Source organism: Eublepharis macularius, chromosome 5 (genome assembly GCF_028583425.1).
Source record: "Eublepharis macularius isolate TG4126 chromosome 5, MPM_Emac_v1.0, whole genome shotgun sequence".
NCBI lineage: Eukaryota > Metazoa > Chordata > Lepidosauria > Squamata > Eublepharidae > Eublepharis > Eublepharis macularius.
Window position 1 is genome coordinate 94,335,257 of NC_072794.1, and position 17,689 is coordinate 94,352,945.

Below are 17,689 nucleotides of genomic sequence, written 5' to 3' on the forward strand. Positions count from 1 at the left end.
CATATCCAGTGCCCCGTCCTCCCTTTTGCAAAGTTAGAGGTCGTCTTTGTGCCGATTGTTGTTGCTGTTCAACTAATCGGACTTCTAATATACGATTTTCAACCTCACAAGTTAATTGAATCCATCCCAGCAGCGTAGGAGGATTATCTTGCATGAGTGCTCTGTCCAAAAGTTTGGGGTTTAGCCCTTGTTTGAACAATATTATCTTAGTGGATTCCTCACACCGGGGGCATTTGGCAGCTAGTTGTCGGAATTTTGTAACATAGTCTCTGGCCGACATGCTGCCCTGTTTAATTGCTTGAAGTTCCATTCGGGCTCTAGTTTCCTCCAATGGGTCTTCGTACTGCGCCCTTATAGCATCCACCAACCCTTGTAAGGTATTAAGTTCGGGGGCCCCAACATTATACAGTCCTACATACCAGTCCGCCGCTTTCCCCTGAAGTCGGGATCCGAGATGTTCGATTTGGCTAGCCTCGCTCCCGAAGAGATGTCCCCAACGATTGAAGAACTGCACCACTTGTACCAGAAAAAATCCCAACTTGGAAGGATCCCCGTCAAAAGTGGCTTCCAGTTTCACCCAGCCCATCGGGAGATCTTGCCGTGGGACTGTGGTGGTGGTGGGGTAGTAGTCCATCGGGATGGATAGCTGCGTCTGTGGTGTGATAGGAGGTTGCTGGGGAAGCGGTTGGGGCCAGGGTTGTGGCTGCGGCAATGGTTGCCCGGGCCCCCCCGGCTGCGGCTGTAGATGCGGGATCGATGGAATTGGTGGCGGTCTCACCGGCTGAATTGGCGGTGGCCGTACCGGTTGGGTTGGGGGTGGCCGAACAGGTTGGGCCGGAAGTGGTCGCTGGGGTGCGGGTCGGAACGGTTGAAGTGGGGGAGGCCTTACCGGTTGATCGGGAGGTGGTAACAGCGGTTGAGCTGGAGGTGGCCTTATAGGCTGCGATGGTGGTATTTGTTGAGGTCGGAGCGGAAGGGGCCGCTGCGGTGAGGGCCTGATAGGTGCCGGACCACGCGGGCTTGCCCCTCCCGGCGTCGTCAATCTCGGACTTGGAAGAAGTCCTCGGGGTATGGTCTGCATAGGTTGATCCCCTCCCGGAGGATGTTGCAAGGGGGTTGTTGTTGGCGTTTGGTGTGGTGTCCCCCCCCTCGGAGGAGCTGGAAGTTCTTCTTGCTGATCCGGTGGAAGGATTACTGGAGAAGCCGGGGGGGGGGTATTACCGGAGTAGTTGATCCCGTCGGGCGCACTGGTTCATCTCCGCCCGCTCCCGGGACCTCTGTCGGAGTATCTCCAGGGCTGGCATCTTTAGGGACTTCTGTCGGAGTATCTCCAGGGCAGGAATCTTCCTCTTCCTCCGAGTCAGATGTAGACCCCTCAGGATCGTCTGGGCACTGGTTATCGGAGCAGGAATCCCCTTCACCTCCTGTCCCTGGTTCATCCTTGGTGGCCGACTGAGATGGGGCAGACTCCCGCGGGTGGGAGATCACGCTTTGGAGGGTAGCTATTTGTAGAGCCATTTCTTCGGGCGATGGCCTCTCCCCATTCCCCGCTACCATTACTGAGAGTAAATGTATGGCATGGGCTAGGCTTTCTTCCATATCGGCTAACCTAGCTTCTAATAACTGAACTCTACTTGGACCCTGTTGGTCCGTCGGTCTTTCACTTAGTGTCGTTGAGTCTCCTGCGGTGGTGGTCACCGGGGTACTCGGTCTCCATGGTGGAGGGTCTCCTTGGTCGTCTTGCGACCTCGCTGCTAGAATTCCTTTGGCCAATCCCGTAACTGCGGAAATGCCGGAATCCACAGCCAGGGTACGACTTTGCATTTGTACCCAACGTTGTTCGGAAATCTCTGGTTGTCCCGACCACGGGGTGACTTCCAAATAGTCCCAGCTTAGGATGCCGCGACGGGACGTTTCCCATTCCATCTGTTCGGTCATCCTATTCCAAAATAGCCATGGTTGGCTGCTGTCCTGCTCAGGGACTGTCTCTAGACTTCGGCGCCCATCCAAAGGTATCGGATGGAACATCCCGCTGGCCCTGCGTTCTCTCGTTTCCCGCGGCCTGGGTCCCCACTCCGAGGGTGTAGGCGCTGAAAACAGTGGGATGGTGATGGCCTTCGGCTTTTCACCCTCACTGCCGAGATCGATGAGAAGAGGGGTGGTAGTTGAAGCTCCGGTCCCCTCCAGTGCAGGGCCTTGAGGTTGCAACTGTTGATCGCCGGGAGAAGCATACGGATCAAACAAAGGGTCCCTGTCCAGGACTGCTTTGGATTCCGATGAGCCCGGCTGAGACATGATTGGTAACAAAATGTCAGACTGTGGCTAGATAATGTCCTTCCTACAGATTCTCCTTTACAAGCAAACAAGAGTCCATTGTTTGAATAAGGAAACTTTACTGCAGAAATAGTTCATTATAGTCCACTGGCCTGAATAGAAGATTCAGGTTGGTACAAGAGCATTGTTACCAATGAAGAGAAAAGCATGAGGTACAAAGTAACAGTTCCCAGCTGAACCAGCCTCCCCCCACAGTTCTCAAAACAACCGCTTTCAGACTTGGGAAGCTGGACATTTCCAAGGCCAATCTGGGGTGGAACGTTGATAGACATAACATCCCCTTTCGGTGAGAAGCCTGCCTGGGAACATGTGCACCTGTGGAGAAAGCACTTAAACACTAGAAGCATTAGAAAATGGAGTCAGTACAGCTCATATACACATTGAACCTGACACAGAGAACATCTAGATTAGATACTGAAATGTGGTCTATATGGGGGTTGCCCTTGAAGACTGCCCAGAAGTTATAGTTGGTGCACAATACTGAGGCTGCAGTGTTTGTTTGTTTATGTCATTTATAGACCACCATTCTCATTAAGACTTAAGGCAGATTACACAGTGTGAGATTAGTACAGTCAATATTGAAGAGTCTCCTATGTATACTGCACTACAATAGTCAAGTCTTGATGTTACCATAGCATGGATCCAAGTGGCCAGATCAGCTGTGTAGAGGTAAGAAACTATCTTCCAGGCTAGAGTGACGTTGAAGAAAGCATTTTTTGCAGCTGTCTTAACTTTCTTTTCTAGCAGTAGCACTGGATCCAGTATAACCCCTAGACGCTTAACTGAGTCTGCAGTGATCAGACAAACTCCATCAAAAGTGGGGAGTGCAATGTCCTTCAAGAACTCTGCCTTCTCAATGAGCATCACTTCAGTCTTGTCTGGGTTCAATTTCAATATGTTTGTTTTCAGCCATTTTACCACAGCTGTCAGGCAGCAATCCAAGATTTCTATTACGTCCTGTGGTGATTTGGATAGTGAATTAACTGGAGTGGGTTGTAGGGACCATATCTCTCCCTCTACACTGGCTTCCAATTTGCTTCCAGGCTCAATTCAAGGTGTTGGTCATATAGGTGCTTTAAAGCCCTATATGGCTTAGGGCCAGCATACCTTAAGAAATGCTTTCTCCCATATGAATCTACCCATTCACTCAAGTCATATTTTTAGGCCTGCTTCAGGTACCCCCGCCCAATCTGAGGCTAGACAAGTGGCAACCAAAGAAAGTTGTAGGTGAGTAGCTGTGCTTGTCTACAACAGAACAGCAGAATTTGAGTCCAGTGGCACCTTAGAGACAAACAAGATTTTCTGAGTGTAAGCTTTCCCCTCCCCTTATCTTCCCATGCTGCTAAGGTGCCTAGGAACTAACAAATTGGATAGGAAAGAGAAGAAATAAAGCTAGCTGCCTTCCTAGTTGAGAGTGTTCTAGAGAGTTCTGAGAGTAGCCTTCTGCAGACAAAGAGAAAACCCCTTATTAGAAAGAAGTCGCTTCCCCTATAGTCCTGTTACTGACTCCTGCAGGATCTTCTTCTCTTCTTTGTGCACAAGATGTTCTCATATTCTAACAATCCAAACCTCCTAAACTTTGTACCCCTAATCTCCCCCTTTGCAGAACCCTGGTCCAATCTAAATGGCCTCCCAGAAACAGACTGAACTCTTCATATAGTACACTACTTGGTGATAAGTACTCATTTTAGCTTCTCTCTGGGCCAAGCTACACATGACGAATGACACTTGAACGGCAAGTGGATTGAGTGGAGGGCAAGTGAACAGGGAGAAATACACTTGCCATTCAAGTGTCATTCGTCATGTGTAGCTTGGCCCTCTATGCTCATCTGAGAAATAATCCAGGCCAACCTGAAGCATAACATCTCATCTATACCACCATTTTATCTCATTTCCATTCTCATTTCATCTTCCCACATCACTAGCACTGGCTATACCAGTTAATACTAGACAAGGTGATCTCTCTGTTATGAGGAAACTACTTTTCTCATCTCCTCTACACTGCTAACGCCGCCATTTCCTTCAGTGATGCAACAGAGTCCTGGCACATCATAAGTTAACGAAACAGCTAAGAACTCAGTTCTGCTAAGGGCCAAGCTACACATGATGAATGACACTTGAACGGCAAGTAGATTGAGTGGAGGGCAAGTGAACAGGGAGAAATACACTTGCTGTTCAAGTGTCATTCGTCATGTGTAGCTTGGCCCTTAGTCAGCGCTCCTGGGTAAAAGATGTTCTTTCCAATTAACAACTCATGGCCATTTCAACTAGAGAGTGATACAGCCTGATTTTAGTGTTGGGAGGGGGAAGTAAGAGTATTTAGATCAGTGTTCTGGGAAGTTACCAGCCTCCTAATTGATCAATGTAAGCCCCAAACCTATAGCTGACCTAAGATCTAAATAGGAACAACAATAACAGCAATAATTTAGGACAGCAGTGACAATATTGGCTGCAAAACAACTGAAACACCTTCAAATGCTGAAAAACAGGGAACTTCTTTCGCTCTGGAAGGATTAACCATTATAACCTTTGTCCTTCTGTTCTCTTTCTCTTCTACAACAAAGCAAGCTGTTGAAAACATTCCAGCACAGACTGCAAACTTGAGAAGGGGGAGGTGAGAAGCATGTTGATTGCTGTCTCTATACACAGAAAAAAAGCATTTTAAAAGCTGTTAGAAAAAGACCAGAGCTTACTGAACCATGGCTTTCATGCTGGAGAGAATAATGACCACCTCACCTCATGTTCTGTATCTACTGATTGGGTTCATCTTCATCTTTGTGCTTTTGAAAGCCTCTCAACTATATTGGAAGAGAAGGGAGCTACTGAAAACATTCAAGATGTTTCCTGGTCCTCCCAGCCATTGGTTTTATGGCCACAACAAGGAGGTAAGGAGGTGGCTTTGGGGCAGAGAAATGAGGGAGGCTAACTGGCAGCTGAGAATCTTTCATATTTACCAGTTGTGTGCTAAATTCTAAATATTGGTCAAGTTTAGGACTTGGGGACTGCAATGAAAATAAAACAGAATTCTGAGCACAATATATTAAAGCATTCCTCCTGGGTTTTAGGAAAATGTGCATTTTATTTCAATGACAGAATCTGTGGTGCTGTCAGAATCCATGGAAGCAGCCAACCAATTGCAGTGTATCACTGCCATGATGCATTTTTTTGAGTTCATTTGTACAATGGACCTTCCTTTGTTAAAAGCTGGCAGGTACAAATAGCAAATGGGAGCTTCCCATTGGATCTTTGTACAGATTTAGCATCTCATTTAACTTGGCTGCAACCATTGCAAAGTAGCTATGTATGCTGAGTTTGCATGGAAGAGCTCTGTAGTTCCTGTGAGTATTGTGCTGGCATGCTAAATATGCATAGTTGGTTGTAGCCCAGTTTAAATGAGATGATGAGATGAGATGTGCCCACAGTGAAGTTCTTTGTCTTGCCAGATTTACAGCGGAATGAGATATTTTCAATGAAATCTGCAGAAGTTGCATGCATGATTATTCTCATCTTGTCCTGTGATCGCATGAGATTTTAATTTCTCAGTAGATATTTGTGTTGGAAAAATGATTTTTTTTTCTTAGCAATATACAGATATGCCCCTTTTCATATATATTTTTTTAAAATGTTGTTGGTATCAGCCTTTTTATTTTTCCCATTTCATTGCTCATATTTCCAATTAGTCTGTTTCTTTTTACATCATTGTTATTTTGTTTTATTTAAGTCTTTTTACCATGTATACATATTACATAATTTTACCAGCAAAATAATGTTGAAATTAAGTTACTTTTGATGGGAAAAAATAAACATGAGAAAATAGGAAATAACAGAAAAATAAACACTCTCAGTTTCCATTAACCCAAAGGAGACATAAAAGCAAATCAGGAGTTTGTTCCAGCCAAAATAATGAAGCTGGGCAATTCAATAGCCTCTCTAATTTTCTTCAGTTTACCTCCAGATTTCCACAAAGTCTGAATCTATGGTAAATGGCAACATCTTTAAAAATATTTTCTTGCCTGAACAGAAACTTTTGAGATAAAAAATATTTTAATATAACAGGGTTACAACTTTTTCTTAGGAGCTTAGTTAATGAAAGCATTAGTGCTTTACTTGCATTATTGTCCCAAAGTGCTTCCTCAACAGCACACAATTTTCCTGTCCCCAGGTCACTGTAACCTTACCCCAGCCCTGTTTAATATTGACTTACGTCTTTTGCTAACTCCATACATTGTCTACCCAAATTTTCTTTACTCCTTTTCCCCCATGTCCTTTCTTCCAGTCTCTGTCTCTCCCCTCCAAATTTGTTTCAGTTGTATTTATATCAATTTAAAGTACAGCCATAATTTTTAAATCGAGTTGATAATAGATAAAACTTTTCAAAATGCCACCTGTTACCATTGTTTGGTATAGTGGTTAAGAACGCGTGACTCTAATCTGGAGAGCTGGGCTTGATTCCCCACTCCTCCACTTGAAGCCAGCTGGGTGACCTTGGGCTAGTCACAGCTCTCTGGAGCTCTCTCAGTTCCCACCCACCTCACAAGGTGTTTGTTGTGGGGATAATAATGACATACTTTGTAAACTGCTCTGAGAGGGCATTAAGTTGTCCTGAAAGGCGGTATATAAATCGAATGTTGTTGTTGTTGTTATATAATCAAGACATTGTTATACTGATGTACACCCCTGTGATTGTTTGACAGAATTTAAGGGGGGGGGGCATGATTTATCAAATTGTTTGGTGTGATTTCTGTACATACTAATTTAACGCTGCCATTTTAGTAATTTTCCAAACCTTCTATAACCTTTCTGTTTAAACCAATATGAAGCTATAAATACCTCAGCTGTGATTAGCAAATTCCAGGTCAGGTTGCAATGGTTCCTTCTCCACTACTTCAGCTGAACTAGAAGGATTATACAAAGTGAAATGTTTCAACTAGGCTGTGTACAAACCCACTCTCCCCTCTATTCTTGAACCATCCTTTCTGTGATACTTAATTCCTCTATCACCTGCAGCCTTAAAATTAATGTAACTATGCCTTTTATATATAAATGTTGCAACCATAATTATAGTGGTGACTGCAGACAGTTATAGGTTGGACTAAAAACAAAGCCATTTCTGCTAATCTTGTTCCTGATTGTGTAGTGAGAGATTCCCGTGTTTTCTTTTGTTTTCTCTCTCTCTCTCTCTTCATTTTTGCATTGCATGAGAAGCACTGGAGTCATAAGCATGAAGAAACTGGTGGGGTTGATAAGATCTTCTCCTCTGTGGGAAGACCTACCAGCCATATGTAAATAGATCAATTGCACTGACATTTCAAAAGTCTGTTTCCAGATAGTTTCTTCCAAAAGGAAACAGCTACTGCGCCTTTACAATCATGGGTAAATTTATCTCCATCTTGGTGTCTCTTGGGAAATGGAGAATGTGACACAGTTGTAAGAGTCATAATATCAAATGTTTTTTATAATGGACCATACAATAATTGGTACTTGTAGGCTATGTTTTAAGACATTATACAGGGACTCTTGCAAAACTGTCTTCTTAGAAAAAGTCAGTGATTGAAGTATTTATGAAAAAAATCTATTTCACACCTTTAATAAATGAGGTGCTTTATTACATGTTTTCATATTTTCTGTCTCTGCAGATCCAACGAGGACAAGAATTCAACAAGTTGTTGGAATGGGCAGAAAAGTACCCCTATGCCTTTCCTAGATGGTTTGGTAGTTTTGCAGCTAGTTTAGTAATCAACCACCCTGATTATGCTCGAGCTGTGTTTGCTCGTCAAGGTAAAAAAACATTTTATATCATTTAAAAGTAACCTGCCTTTAGTAGCTGAATAGCTACTTCTACAAAGCTATTTGTTTATGTAAAATAATTATATCCTTCATTTAAAAGAGCTTACAGCCAGGTGGGTTCTGAGACAGCGTACATAAAAGGTTAAAATAATCAATAAAAGCCACAATAATCAGTAGCAGCAGCTAAACAACAATAGCAACAAGTATCAGTAATCTCCTGTCTTTAATGAGGCTAATAACCTCAGCTGGCAATATATAACTCATGGGGGAGGGGGACTACACACACATGTGGATCTTATGGAGTGTGTGGATAAGTACACGTTTCTTTCCTACTTCCCCTTCCTTTTCCATCAATGAGTATTATGTTGGCACATAAGTGATGCTAGAGTGGTAACCTTTCCTCAGTTTCGCTTTTTGTTCACATGAGTCCTACAACCTCAAGAACCAGCATTTGGGAAGTATTAGGAGGCTTCTGGAGAAGGAGAAGGGGGGAAGAATTGCATCCTTGTGCACAGTGCACACCATAGGGTTCAACCCCAAACAATTCCTACTTCCACTGACACACACTGTACTCAAGAAAAACTATAAAAGGGAATTAAAAACGTGAATGAATAAAAGGAGGCATCTTAAACTCCAGCAGAACAGCTGTGGAGGGTTCCACATGTGAGCCATCACCAAAGAAAAGGCCATATCCTTAGAAACATGCTTCATCTTTCTCATTTTTTCCTACCTCCTAGCACAGAATAAGGCCACTGAAAATCTTAGATAACATAAAATTTCATATGGAAACAAGTTGCCCATTAGTTTCCTACATGAAACCTTCCCATCTTTTATTTTGGCAGTTCTGCTTTATAAATGTTGTAAAAATTGTGGCGGCATTATGGCCACAGTCCTATGAGCCCTTTCCTGGGAGTAAGCCCGTTTGGTTAAAATGGTACTTACATCTGAGAAGGCCTACTTAGAATTGCTTCTAATTACCTTTACGAAAGGAGAAACGTAGTGTTCACAAGGCAACCCAAGTGAGTTAATTCTGCCACACTAACTACCTAGTAAACAAAAAGAGGTTGAGGGGGAAAATATCTTCAATGCTTGTGGCAGTATGGGGAGAGTAAACATTCTTTCAGCTTCTCCCACTTTTGTCTTGTTTCCTAAAACCAAGCTTAATACAGTTTGATGAGTAGTCCTCTCAGCTGCTTGCACATTTGATAAGCATAGACATTTGGGGGGAAAGACTGATATTGTCAGGGAGGATGTTTTGTTATTCCAAAGCATCATGGATTTGTGTTACCATTACAGAAAGTCATGGTAATGATTCGAAACAGTGGTTTTTATGTACATTTTTGGCTCTGAATTCTGTTATGTACACCCCTAATAGATAGTATGACAGAATAGTCAGAGCATGGAGATGGCTGCAAGGTTAAAAAAAGATCCTATATTGCAGATGAATTGGGCCTTTTACGTAACCAGAAGCAGAATTTATTTATAAGTACATATGTCTGATGGTTGCAGCAAATTGATATGTATTGGTTTCAGAATAGGTTCATAAGCTTGGTGGTTTCAAAAATAGGTATATATTTTTAAGGTCATATTCACAAATCCAGTCATAAAGACTGATTATCCACACAGTTCTTTACTCACAAAATAATTATCTCATACACATACGCACAGACTCTCTCAACTCAAGCTCCACACAGATTGCGTGACCTATACAAAATCATGGAACTAGACAGAATAACTGTTCTCTGAGATACACACAGACTGATTCAGGCTTCCACACAGTTTGCCTGACTTAGGGCCAAGCTACACATGACGAATGACACTTGAATGGCAAGTGTATTTCTCCCTGTTCACTTGCCCTCCACTCAATCCACTTGCCGTTCAAGTGTCATTCGTCATGTGTAGCTTGGCCCTTAGACAGAATGAACACTTTCTCTCAGCATTCTGAGTAAAACTGCAGTTCACTCTGATTGTAGAGTATACCTACTGTCCAATCCCAGCACACCCCATTCACCCATCCAGCCTCCCCTTGTCACATCAGAGGCCTGCACTTCTAACAACAGTAAACATATATTCAAAACCCCTACCAATACTCAGAAATAAAACATACAAACTTATTTACATGCAAAACATTACTTGCTGGTTTTGCCCTTTAAAACCCAAAATAACCTAGGGCCAAAATATCTTAAGAACCACCTTCAGATGAACCAACCCAAACTCTTAGATCAAATCAGCAATCCTTTCCATGCTCTGTAAGGTATAGTGGGTGGATTTTTGGGACAGGGCTTTCCATTTGCAGTGCTCAGACTACTGAATATTCTCCTAAGGTAGACCCAACCTCTTCTTGCTTTTCAAAGCACTGTAAAATTTTGTTTGTTAGTTATTGGCAGATTTTTTTGGCTGCTGTTGATGATAGTGGGGGGGGGGTCTTACTTATTTTATTGATACATGGTCTTTGTATCATTTTGCCAGCTATCTTGATAGAAACTTTCTAACAGAAAGGTGGGATAAAACATTATTCAATAAATTTCAATGTGACCTACTCCATGCATAAGGCTGGGAACACCTCACCCCTGGCGGCAGGAATGATTACTTTGTCTCTGTTGATTCCATCTGAAAAGGATTCCGTGGAATTGCTCCTTGGCATTTACTTTTGATCCTGTCTCCTGAGATCAAAGTAGAGATTTATTAATGGCAGTAACTTCAAAGTGCTGGTGAGGTTTTGCAGCGGACCAATATAAGGATTACTAATTGTTGGTTCAAGAGCAATGAGGGTGTCATTTGGCTAAAGCAGTTTCATAAACTTTTACAAGTTTATTGGCTGTGTTGCTCTTTATTTTGGCATGGCCTCAATGATATCAGTCAAGTTCAAATTTAAAATAAAACTTGGAGTGTTCACTTCAGGCAGATTTACCTTTCACTCGGCATTGTACTTTATTGCTTTTTTTAAAAAAATCTTCTCTGTTATATTTTTCAGACCCTAAGAGTATGGTAACCTACAGGTTCTTCCTTCCTTGGATTGGTAGGTAGAACTATGACTCATCCTTTTAAAAATATATGTGAGACCTTAAGAGTAGTCTGGTTACCCAGGGAACAGAGGTGACAAGTATAGATGCCCAACATCTAACACTCGTCAGCCCTGATTTAGGGAACATTTAAGTCTGTGTTTACAGAAGTCTGTGCTTGGTGCAATATTTTTTATTATCCAAGAGTGAAGTAAAGAGAGCTGATTTTTGTTACAGCAGGATTTGAGTCCCATGGCACCTTAGAGACAAAACAAGATTTTCAGAGTAGGTAATCTTTTGAGTCTTAACTCCCTTCTTCTTGAAAGCTTGCACTCTGAAAATCTTGTTGGTCTCTGAGGTACCACTGGACTCAAATTCGGCTGTTCTACATAGACATGAGCACGATCCAAAAAATAATCCTGATTTAGCTGATCGTGATTCTGCGGCGGCGCCAAATGCAAGTACCTGATTCCAACCGATCAAGTCTCGTTTCCGGTCCAAAATCGGATCCAAAATCGGAAATCAGGGAGGCCAGTGCCCAGAACAACTGTAGTCAGGCAGTTGTGCTCGTGCGCGCGTTCCTGAATCACTCCCGCCCATGCAGCAAGCCGGCTGTCCCAGTGCACTGCGAAGCTAGCAGCAGCGCGAGTGGCTCGGAGGCTGCCCGCGCTGTTCACCTGCCCCGCAAGACAAGGGGCAGCCGGCTTCCCCACGTGCCCCTTGTCCTGGGGAAAGGCGAACAGCGCAGGCAGCCTCCCAGCCTCCCGCGCTGCCTTTTGCCTTTCCCCAGGACAAGGGGCAGCTGGCTTGCCCACGCGCCCCTTGTGCGATGTACTAAAATGAATGACAGAATTGACAATTGAAAATAATGGGAGAGGCTTGAATGCCCATTGGAAATAATGAGAACCTGGAATGCCCATAGACTTGCATGGGCTCCATTGAAACACATTAGAGCAAAAAAAAAGGTGCAAAGAAAACATGGAATGGATTTTGAAGGAAACTCTCTGGGCCCAGATAGAGTGTTCTGGGACTGGATTGACAGGCCCCTGAGTGCAATGACGGCCCCTGGGTGTCTCAGAAGGGCTCTGGGACTGGAATGACAGGCCCCTACCTGGAATGAGGGCCCTTGGGTGTCTCAGATGGGCTCTGGGACTGGAATGACAGGCCCCTGACTGGAATGACGGCCCCTGGGTCTGCCAGAAGGGCTCTGGGACTGGAATGACAGGCCCCTGACAGGAATGACGACCACTAAGTGTGACAGAAGGGGTCTGGGACTGGAATGACTGGCCCCTACCTGGAATGACAGCCCTTGGGTCTGCCAGAAGGGCTCTGGTACTGGAATGACAGGCCCCTGACTGTCACCCAGGGACCATCATTCCAGTCTCAGAGCCCTTCTGACAGACCCAGGGGCCGTCATTCCAGCGTGGGGCCTGTCATTCCAGTCCCAGACCCCTTTTGTCACACCCAGGGGCCGTCATTGCACTCAGGGGCCTGTCAATCCAGTCCTAGAACAGTCTATCTGGGCCCAGAGAGTTTCCTTCAAAATCCATTCCATGTTTTCTTTGCACCTTTTTTTTTGCTCTAATGTGTTTCAATGGAGCCCATGCAAGTCAATAGGCATTCCAGGTTCCCATTATTTCCAACGGGCATTCAAGCCTCTCCCATTATTTCCAATGGGCAATCCTATCATTCATTTTAGTACATCCCCCCCCCCTTGTCCTGGGGAAAGACTAATGGCGTGGGTGGCCTCCCACGCTGCCTTTTGCCTTTCCCCCAGACAAGGGGCGGCTGGCTTGCCCACACGCCCCTTGTCCTGGGGAAAGGCGACCGGCGCAGGCGGCCTCCCAGCCTCCCGCGCTGCCTTTTGCCTTTCCTTTGTGCCCACGCCCTTCCCCCTCCCTCCCTGGGTTGCTGCTCCGTGGTTGGAAGGAAGCCTGCTAATCAAGGAAAGCTGGGCTTCCATTCGTGTTTCAACGGTGACAGAAGGAGGGCAAAGACAGCTCATTCTCCCCCTGACTCCATTGCCCCGGGAATTAATTACTGGTGCCTGAGTGTCTGCAATTCCGAACAGAAACTGATATATCCGATCAAGTCCCGAACAAGCAAACTCCTGACTGCTGGATCGGTTGCCGTGGACAGAACCGATTAGCTGAGTCATGATGGAGCAAACGCCAAAATTGGGGACTTTTTTGAAATCGTAATTCAGATCGTGCCCATGTCTAGTTCTACAGCAAACTGACATGGCTACCACCTAAACTTAGAATAGCAGACCGACATGGCTACCACCTAAACTATCCTGATTTTTATTAAAATACAAACAGCAAACAGAAAAAGGGAAAAAAGGAGAAAGGAGACAAAAATCATAGCAGTTCTCTTTCTTAGTAGATACTATTTCTTAGAAGCAGTTAAAGCAATTTGTATGTCTCCAAGATAGAGTTACCAGTCCCCACTGGGTGCAGGGGATCTACTAAACAACATCCCTACCCCTTGCACCTTTTTGGCTCTGCACCATAGGAAGGGTCAGGAGGGTAATGATATGCTTGGAGCCCCTTATCAGAACCCTTATCATACAGAAATTGTGGTTACCTCAATTCATTCTGTGACCTCTAAAAAGTCTCACAACAAATAACTCTTCCATTTTCCCATATTAGTGAAGTTTTACAGACACTTAGTTAAATGGTATAATGTTTCTTTTACTGTACCTAAATGTGTATTACTCATCTAGTCATTTTTTCACATTGTTGTTCATATTCTGCAGTTCCAAACACCTACAGTTCCGTTCAGAACCCTTTATCCTGATGTCATCAGGATTTTTCAATCCAAAGAATAAGTAGGATTTCTGTGTTACATATTATTGATGCTCCCTGAAATGCTAAATGTCTGCCTCTGTCTGTTATGCATGTAAGAATTTTAATTGTTTATAAAATGGGGACGCTTTCATCTAACTGCCTGAAATTTGGCAGGGATGATCCCTTGGGAGATGGGTATAATCCCTGAAAATTGTATCCCAGTTAGATTGATAGATAACAGCCAGAAATGTGTTTCACATATGTTTCAATAAACAAATAGTGAATATTTTAAAAATAAATATATGTAGTAATGAAAAAAGTAAGAATATGACTTAAATGAATCAAAGCAAAAAGAAATATACACAGCCCTATCATTCTGTCCACTACATACATAACTTTCCGTTCAGTGTATAAAGCTGTACTGTTTCCTCTGCAACCTCCTTATGTCTCCCTCCCAGCCACAACACCTCAAATTCTGCAGAAATTGCAAGATCAGGCTCATTTTCAATTAAGCTTGCAAACTGGACATGCCTAAAGAACTCATAGGTATATATGTTCTCTATTCTGAATACATACCACTGATTGCTCACTTTGTTCGCAAAGTGGTTCATTTTGACTATAAAACCACAGAAGATATTAGATTCTCCATGTTGTAATTTACCTATGCATGTTATATCCTCCACATTGTTCCCTAGAACAGAGGTCACCAACTTTTTTGAGACTGTGATATTATGTATTGAGATTTCAGCTCATAGTAATCGAGATTTCAGCTCAAGGTAACAGCTTTATTGAAGACTGGAAGCAGACAGACACAGACAGGCTCAACAGGAGCCAACTATATACACACAAGCCACACCCCTTAGTCAGCTAACAACCAATAGGCACACATAAATAGAATCCTTAGTTTGCATTAACTATATACAAAGTAACTTATTTACAGTACAGTGACTGGCCTTTATTATACCGCACGGATTGGCTGCTGCCAGCAGGAAACAGCCAATAGCAATGAAGACTTTAGGACTGGAGCCTAAGCTTAGACAGAAGCTAAGCCAATACATTACATGTGACACTTTGGAATTCTAAAACAGGGTGGTGGGAGCAATCAAAAATGGCTGCCATAAGAGGTGGCACCACCCACAAAATGGCTGCTGCAAGACACAGATCCAGCCACAAAATGCCAGGGTCATGCATAACTTATAGTAACTCTTCAACATTTCAGACAGAAACTCTGTTTAACTGGCTACCTTTTAAAATGAATGTATTGTTTAAAAATATTTTTATGCATACACACAGCTTGCCTTCAGTCATGCAGCGAAGATCCTTGTTCTGTGGTGGCAGCTGCTACCAAAGCAACTTTTAAAAAAATCTGCACAGCCAATCTGATCTCTAACAGTCAATCAGAAGCCCTGCTGGGCAACAGCCCACCTGGCTCTGCACACTTTCTAAAACACCTGTTGGGCACCAGGAAAGGTGTTGGTTCCTTTGCACCAATGGGACCCCGCCTTTGAACTATTCTTTTCTATCTCTGCCCCAGACACTAATCCTACATTAACAGTGCAATCGTAAGAAGAGTTATTCCATCTAAGCCCATTGATTAACTCTTCTTAGGATTGCACTGTAAATTATCTACAAGAAAATACCCAAATCAGGAATGGCCTCTCCCCTAAAATCCCAAACATCCCTTGACTACAAACACTCAGTTTGTTTATGCTCTGCAGTGTTCTGAAAGTTCTCTTGTTATTTTGTGCCCACAGGCAAAGGGCTACTGATCCTACATGGACCAAAGTGGTTTCAACATCGTCGATTGTTGACTCCAGGGTTCCATTATGACATTTTGAAACATTATGTACCACTGATTGTAGATTCAACCAAAGTGATGTTGGTAGGCATTGATGCTGAGGTTGCTGTTTTAATCCTTTTATCTTTGAAAGTTGAAAAAATTGAATGAAGGGGAATAAGGGACTGGTGTAAAATATTACATTTCTCTGATACTAAAGTGCACCTGAACTCAGACTGGGGTGTGGGTGGGCTCCCTTGCTGGTCTCTTGTTGAAGAGGCATTGATTCCCCACCCCAGTTTTCCACTGACTCATTTAATATTTCCTACCAGCTCCCATTATGTAGGATAACTTGGGTGGGGTTAAGCAATATAGGCTGCTGTCTGAGGTTTATGTCTGCTGAATTTAATGTTTTAATGTGATTTTATTGTGTTTTTATTATATATGATATTATTTGCTCTGAGCCTGCTTGTGGGGACAGTGGGCTATAAATGTAATAAATAAAATAATAAAAATAGATTTCAACATAATTAATCAACTGACAATTTCTATGTTCAATGGGCATGAAATATTTAGTGTGCAAATTCACATAGTTCATTGAGGTAGCAGATATAAAATCTGTCCATGTCAAAAGATATATTCAAAGGGTAAGACTGTTACAGATCCATGACAGCCATTCCATTCAACCATGCCATCATGTCTGGAAAGCTAACTCCCCTTATCTTTGTTTTATATTCCAGGATAAATGGGAGAAACTGGTTGCCAAGGATGCCATGAAGTCACTAGAAGTGTTCGAACATGTTAGTTTGATGACTCTAGACAGCATCATGAAATGTGCATTCAGTTACCAGAGCAATTGCCAGACTCACAGGTTTATATTGTCTAAACTTGACAAAAAATGTTTCTTTGAGCTGTGACCATTCTTATTTAAAGGATTTTTTAAAAAGCGCTTGCTTTTTCCTTCAGAGAGTTGGATTATTACGTCAAAGCAGTCTATGACCTGACCTATCTGGTGGCTCAGAGAACCCGCACACTCTTTCATCGAAATGATCTCTTCTATTGGTGCAGCTCAGATGGGCGACATTTCCGGGAAGCCTGCAAACGGGCCCATCAACATACAGGTACCACTCCACGCTCCATTCACTACATTTCCCTTTTTATCCATTATTAAATAACTACTAGACAGAAATATTATCAGTTTTTCCCCCTCTTTAGGGAGAAAATTCTACAGAAGTCATTGTGTTAGCCTGTAGAGTAGGAAAAGACAAAGAGTGCCATAGTATGAGGACAAAAGATTTGCAATGGATTTGAACTAGGGCTGTGCACTAAAAACGGGTATTATTCAGACCCAGGTATCCAGAATACCATATATTCAATGACAGTTTATTAAAATTTGTCTGATGACAGGTTTTAATGTGCACCCTGCGATCACGTGTCAGCTGAGGGTGACTGCTTCTTTTTTAAAAAAGAGAATTCAAACAAGCTCAGAATGGCACCATAGCAGGAGGAAAGCCTCCTACCCTCTTCCTTTTGCTGTTTTCTAACATGAATGTGTGGGGAAGTTATTTCACTGATTTTGCTGCACAGATTCTCCATGTGGAGCAGCAATCATCAACATAACTCTCCCTCACATGCTGTGGGAAGGCAAAAGCACTCTCTCTCCTTGGGGTGCTGTTCTGAGATTGTTTGAACTTGCAATCTCTTTTTTAAAAGAAGCTGATCCCTTCATCTGACATGGGTGACTTCAGAAAGCATATTAACACTAGTGAATGCCTGTGTCGAAACTTGTTCTGTGACTCAGAGTGGTCAAAAGAAGAGCCTGAAGAGCCCAGGCCAGGGAACAAGGAGGATGCATGAGATCAGGGAGGACCTGACACTATATTGGCATTAGTGGACCATGCTCCAGCTGCACAAGAGGCCACCGTGCCAGAGTGTGCAAGTGAGCCCTTGCCCCTGAAATAACCATTAGGCCTGTACCAAGCAGGACACACACCCAGGCC

At 43.3% G+C, this 17,689-nt stretch overlaps 1 protein-coding gene across 1 annotated transcript in view; it reads left to right on the forward strand.

Annotated features, from left to right (window-relative positions):
* The first annotated feature begins 4,905 nt into the window (after positions 1-4,905).
* LOC129329760 (cytochrome P450 4A4-like) overlaps positions 4,906-17,689 on the forward strand; it is a 28,499-nt gene continuing 15,715 nt past the window's right edge. Inside the window, exons 1-6 of the mRNA XM_054979358.1 lie at positions 4,906-5,219; positions 7,971-8,112; positions 11,096-11,140; positions 15,667-15,794; positions 16,430-16,560; positions 16,656-16,810. Of these exons, the coding sequence (XP_054835333.1) occupies positions 5,034-5,219; positions 7,971-8,112; positions 11,096-11,140; positions 15,667-15,794; positions 16,430-16,560; positions 16,656-16,810 (787 nt within the window). The 5' untranslated portion in view covers positions 4,906-5,033. The remainder of the gene's footprint in view (positions 5,220-7,970; positions 8,113-11,095; positions 11,141-15,666; positions 15,795-16,429; positions 16,561-16,655; positions 16,811-17,689) is intronic.